The 6,025-nt window shown below is 38.5% G+C and overlaps 1 protein-coding gene across 1 annotated transcript; it reads right to left on the bottom strand.

Annotated features, from left to right (window-relative positions):
• Window positions 1–224: 224 nt before the first annotated feature.
• Window positions 225–5,225, bottom strand: LOC307167664 (uncharacterized protein). The gene is made up of 5 exons (XM_079886918.1): window positions 5,190–5,225; window positions 1,476–1,554; window positions 1,261–1,394; window positions 845–1,048; window positions 225–490 (listed from the first exon to the last, which is right to left on the bottom strand). The coding sequence occupies exons 1-5, from the start codon at window positions 5,208–5,210 to the stop codon at window positions 485–487; spliced, it is 444 nt and encodes a 147-aa protein (XP_079743044.1). The 5' UTR covers window positions 5,211–5,225; the 3' UTR covers window positions 225–484.
• Between the last annotated feature and the right edge of the window lie 800 nt (window positions 5,226–6,025).

Here is a 6,025-nt window from a genome sequence, read left to right as displayed (position 1 = left end):
GAATATGGAACAATATGAAATTGTACAAGATAAAGAAGTCCAGGCAGAATATTTCTCATGGTGAGTTTGTTCTGAAAAATCACTTTTATTGTCAAAAACCGTCTTTACAACTTCAAATAAAAGACACGGTCACCTTCATCGGGGCATGTTGTCACAGTGTGTATCGACACTGATATGAGAAATCAAACATTTGTAATATGACCTACACACATATAATCAATCCATTTTCAACAATAAAACAATTGTAAAAAGCAATATTTTTATGGATAAATGCATCATAGAAGACATGTAACTTGCAGCAATATATATATAAATATAGCAGTATTGGAATTTTAGTCTTTATTAGTACAAAATATTGTATTAATAAAGACAAATGCTGCAACTATGAGTTTGAAAGCAACATATTAAACCACTGAGATCAAGGTTTTTGACGGGGACGTTTTCCCCGTGTGACAACTAGCCCCGGTCCAGACGTCATCAGTCTTCAGTCCTACAAACAGAGAGAGAACAATATGAACTATCATTATGATACTAGCGGGCGATCTGTGAATCTCCAGAGCTGATGTGAGAGACAGATTTGGTTGCTAGTAGATCTGTCATCTTCCACTCTCTCTGACACTGAACCGGTTAGTCTGCATTACAGGGGCGCGTCCACATCTCTCACTTTACCAGGTGTGTTCTCACCTTTACACCGTTTAATGCGAGGAGCATTTGTAATATGATGAAAATGTTACAGCGTGGAAAGGGTTGCAACTTTATTGCATCTGTATAGACTCAGCAGGAGTGTGTGTGAGCCGTGTATTGAGCAGCATCAGACGAGGATCACAGCAGAAGCACAGCTTACCTCATCACTGGATGAAGAAGACCTGCGTCCTCGACCGTGTCCGTGTCCGTGTCCGTGACCGTGACTGTGTCCGTGTCCGTGACCCTTTTTGTGCTCTTTATCCTTCTTCTTGTCCTTGTCTTTGCACTTATCTTTATCTTTGCTCTTTTCTTTATCTTTGTCTTTGCACTTGTCCTTGTCTTTCTCCTTTTCTTTGCAGTCACTCTGAAAAGACCCACATAGAACAGTATACTGCAGTTATAACACGCCTGACGTCTCTTATCTTACGTCACTATTACCCCTCGAGGGCTGAACGACAGCTGAGCTCTTGAAAGGAATCTTCCGGGTTGAAAGAATCATTCAGAAGCCGTTTTACTTTTCTAATCCGCTTAGTTTGGAGTAAAATCAGTGTATTATTGGGATGAGAAGTAACTTACCTTGTCTTTGTCCTTGCTCTCCTTGTCCTTGCACTCTTTGTCCTTTTCTTCTTTGTCTTTATCCTTCTTTCCGAACCCAAAGATTCCCTCCACCTCTTTCCCCTCGTCCTTCTTCACCTCATCTCCTCCAGCAGCTGGTGAAGAACACACACTCTCACTTACAGATCAAACATTAAGACAATCACGTTTGGAAGTTTACTGGTGTATGAGTTTACCTGACTCCAGATCAAATTCCATGATGAATGTGATGTGATGGTGATGACAGCAGTATTTATCCTCATACCAGAGCTCCTCCTCACACACACACACACACACACCCGTGAGCATCACAACAGTTGTTAGGTGTGTTCGAGAGCAATTATAGAGCTGATGACGCTCCTGCTTTTTTTTTTTTTTTTTTTTTTTTTTTTCATTAACAAAAACTAGGGTTTTCTTACAGGAAAAAAAGAATTTGGGAAAATGGACATTTGCCATTAAAAGCATTACATTTATTATATAGACCTGACTGTGCTTGTCTCTATAGTTCTCCAAAACACCAAATAAGAAATGTTTCCAAAACAACACAAATCGTCGTCGGTTAGGAACCTGGGTGTGTGTGTGTGTGTGTGTGTGTGTGTGTGCTCTTTGATACCAATCTTTCATTTGAAAGTCACGTGTCTAGTATCTGTAAAACTGCATTTTTACATCTTAAAAATATATCTAAATTACGTCATATGCTCTCATTGACAAATGCGGAACAGTTAGTTCATGCGTTCATGACCTCAAGGCTAGATTACTGTAATGCTCTACTGGGTGGTTGCCCTGCACGCTTAATAAACAAACTACAGCTGGTCCAAAACGCAGCAGCTCGAGTTCTTACCAGAACCAGGAAGTATGACCATAGACCCCTTTTGCGCCGGCGTCACAGTTACGTCACGGCGTTATCTGGAGGCAAAACAGAGTGAAAACTGGAGGCGGCCAATACAAACCAGCACAGATTCGACTACATAATAAGGAGCTTAAATTACTATTATTATTATTAAATGTCATCTTGTTGTGTTGTTGGGTTCTAGAATCGACAGAGTACAGGCTCCAATTTTACATTTTATCGCATAATGTTTTCTAAATGATTGTGATTATTTGTGATTAATCTATGATTGTTGTTTTGATTGATTGGGACTAGACTTTTTGAAGAACCTGGTAAGAAAGGGTAATCAAATACATAGTTAAAAAATGAATATGCTGTATCTGGAATTTTTATGTCAAGAAAATATTCACATAATTACAATTGCACCGTAATGTCACTCTTTACATTGTCGTCTTCTGTCTGGCCTTGGCGCTCGTTAGGCAGAACTGCGGATCGTACCACACATCTTGTACGTGACCATTCAGCACATAGTGTGGATGTCCTCAGTTTCTCTTTACGCTCAGTTTCTCTATCGGGCAGGTGTAGAGCTTCTCACCCAGAGGTAGCGTTGACTAATCCTGTCAGATCGTCCATCCATTAACTGAGTGTACGGGTCAGCCAATCTGGTTCCGTCCGTTAAAATTAACTTTTGCAAATAACAATCGCGGCCCTGGACAGTGAGTGACCTTGCACATTAAGATAAAATTGGATTTTCTCCAGTCATTGTTAAAAAACAAGCTAACAAAACTGGCAAACTAGCGTTAGTGAAGCGCCAGAGGGATCTTTCTGCCTCCAGCTAAGCTCCGCCCACACAAATACGTCACCATATTTACCAACTGTAAAAGGGTCTATTAGCCCGGTTCTGTCAACACTGCACTGGCTCCCTATTAAACATCACATCTATTTAAAATATTGCTGATTACTTACAAAGCACTAAATGGTTTAGCTCCGCAGTGCTTGAGCGAGCTCTTAACGCATTATAGTCCGTCACGTCTATTGCGATCTCAAAACTCCGGCCAGTTGATAATACCTAGAATATCTAAGTCGACTGCTGGCGGTAGATCCTTCTCCTATTTAGCACCAAAACTCTGGAACAATCTTCCTACCATTGTCCGGGAAGACAAACTTTTAAGTTTAACATTTTTGTTTAAATATAGACTAAAGACACATCCCTTTATCCTGGCATTCATATAGAACATTATGCATTTCTATTATTCAGATCAGCTAAATGATTATTAGGCTGCATAGATTAGGCCAGCCGGAACCGGGAACACTTCCTATAACACCGGATGTACTCGTTACATCATAAGAAGAATGGCGTCTACGCTAATTTTAGTGTCTTTGTTTATTCCGAGGATTATATTTTAAAATATCGCAAATATTTTGCCAAAATGGTCTTGCTGATGCTCCTTCTTTCGATGCTCTGATGATCACTATTCACTATATTCTGTGCCGTGACGTTTTGTATATATACAGTAAGTATGTATGTATATATATATATGTATGTATGTGTGTGTGTGTGTGTGTGTGTGTGTGTGTGTGTGTGTGTGTTTACACTGAAGAGTCCATTTGCTTTTTTGCTTTCGTCTTGTGCACGAGTTAACCCTTTCACGCATAGAGGTTAGTGGACAGCTATTCAAAGACAATTTTCTTGCATAGTTGCAAATCACTCTCTACAGTGGACTCCAGAGCATCGTCCTGTACACTGCCATCAAGTGGCAAGTCGTTGCATGTGCGACTTTTTCTTTTCCAAACCAAGATGGCCGACAGCCAGTCAGAAATGACAAGTTGCTTCGGAATATCCACCCATTCCTTCTATCCCAGGACTGTTGTTCTGTGTAACATCGAGTAACTTCTAAAGTTAAAGCTAAAGTTAAAGTTAAAGCTAATGTCTAAGTCTAAGGAGTACAAATTTTCCCAAGTATTGATTTTAGATTGGGAGGAAATTCTTATTAATCATCTGTCCACTAAATTGGACGTCATGCATCACTAGCTATATTTCAGCTACAATTCGTACTATTACTATGACTGTTGTTCTTGGAAATACTTCATCTGCAGTAACTTTTTGGCTGTATGTATTTGTGTTAACAGAATGTAATTTGCAGTTACGTCAGAAAGTAATCCTATTATATAATGCACGTTACTTGTAATGTGTTACTTTACTCATTACATCAAAAAAGTAATTGTTACTTTACTCATTAAAATCGTCATAATTTGGTAGAATTTTATATTATTGTTGTATTATACATTATATCTGAGTATATGATATGTTATATGACAAGCTTAAATGGGCAGAGCTTACCAGAGTTGTATACCCAAAGATCATCGATGCATGTGAGCAAGAATAACTGTCTTTCACAAGATGACTAGAAGGCTTATGGGTCGTGAATGGACCTCTAAGAGGAGGTAATAGTGACAAGGGAAAACTGGCTGTCCCGTAGACACTGCCAATAGGATCTCAGTTACCCGGCTGGAAGATCTGCTGATTGCTCAATATAATCATGATTTTAATGAGAATCTGTCAGACCATGATGCTAGCAGAAACAACAGGCAAACAAAGTGATTATGTTGTCCCGTGTATACAACCACACAGAACTCCAGCGTTGTTCTCTCAACAGAAACTTTATGCAGATTCATAAGACAATTTACAATAAAGCACATTTTTAAGACATTACTCTGTTTCCTCAAGTGTCTAAAACTATTAGTTTCATACTACAAAAAAGAAATCGACAGTTGTGAATTATCACACTATTATACTTTAAATTATCAAACAACATTTTACTCTTGTTAATAAACATGTTCATATTAAACTCTTTTGCTCTCTTTCTTCAGTTACTTATTTTCTCAGTACATATATTCATACTTTAACACTTCTCAATTATCTGTGTCTCACATATATTTCACTTATATATCACTTACAATGCTCTCCCATTCTGAACACATTTCAGGCACAAATAAACATTAAACATTTGAGTAAACATTAATTTACACATACACAAAAGTCAAACATTTTAACATACAATCTTTACGTGCTATCACTCACCCTGAAGCGCTTCCTCTTCATCACGCTTCAATGACCTCATTAAAACTCATCAAACTGTTCAAATAGACGCTATAAACAATGAAACATTTAACTCTCTTTTTCAAGCGTTAGCTCTCATACCTGAAAAGGGGGAAATATTACAATCAGAGTAAACTCCAGCTTGTTCTCTCAACGGGAACTTGCGAGAGCGCCCTCTAGTGTACTGTCAGGCAAACCTAATCAATCATCAACATTCCTCAGCTTGACTAACGGATCACAGATCCACAAGAAATTATGGAAACAAACTTCACATGATTTTATTACTTGAACAATTTTTTATTTTTTTTTACTTTTTAAACCATTTTATGAGCTCTTTTTGATTATGTTCCTTAATGTGTTCTATTTGGACAGTTCTTAATAAACATTTAAATCTATCACAATTACATGTTTTAACCTGGTGCATTATCATTTAACGTTAACGACCAAATGATGGTTAAAGTATAGCAATGATCATGTTCTGTCAGCACATTGAGTGAAGTCCATCCAAAGGCTGTTAAATCTCACACAGACACACAGAGCAATTTGTTGGGATCAAGAATCCAGCACAGAGGGGTTCAGAGAATGTGCTGTTGAATGTGTGTAAGTGTGTGTGTGTGTCAGAGACGCTGTAGAAGGACAGAGTGCCGGCCGGCACGTCCAGATACACTCCTACTCTTCTAGAGGATGAAGGGTAGGATATACTAGTGTGATGACGGTTGAACGAGGCGATGTAGCCAAAACCAGAACACTTGAGTTGCCAAGACTGTGTATTACGACCAAACAAAAAGTCATTAACAACTCCTTTACTCCTCATTCCT

The sequence above is a fragment of the Squalius cephalus genome, assembly GCF_949319135.1.
Source record: "Squalius cephalus genome assembly, chromosome: 11".
Lineage (NCBI taxonomy): Eukaryota > Metazoa > Chordata > Actinopteri > Cypriniformes > Leuciscidae > Squalius > Squalius cephalus.
Note: the sequence above shows the minus strand (reverse complement) of the source record. Positions and strands in the feature narration are given on the sequence as shown.

What these genes read in the sequence shown, in the direction of transcription:
- LOC307167664 (XM_079886918.1), bottom strand. Translation starts at nt 5,210, where the DNA reads ATGAAGAGGAAGCGCTTCAGG. An exon ending in TGAAGAGGAAGCGCTTCAGG is followed by an intron (nt 1,555 to 5,189) that starts GTGAGTGATAGC and finishes TGTGTGTGTGAG; the next exon opens with GAGGAGCTCTGGTATGAGGA. An exon ending in AGAGCAAGGACAAAGACAAG is followed by an intron (nt 1,049 to 1,260) that starts GTAAGTTACTTC and finishes GGGTCTTTTCAG; the next exon opens with AGTGACTGCAAAGAAAAGGA.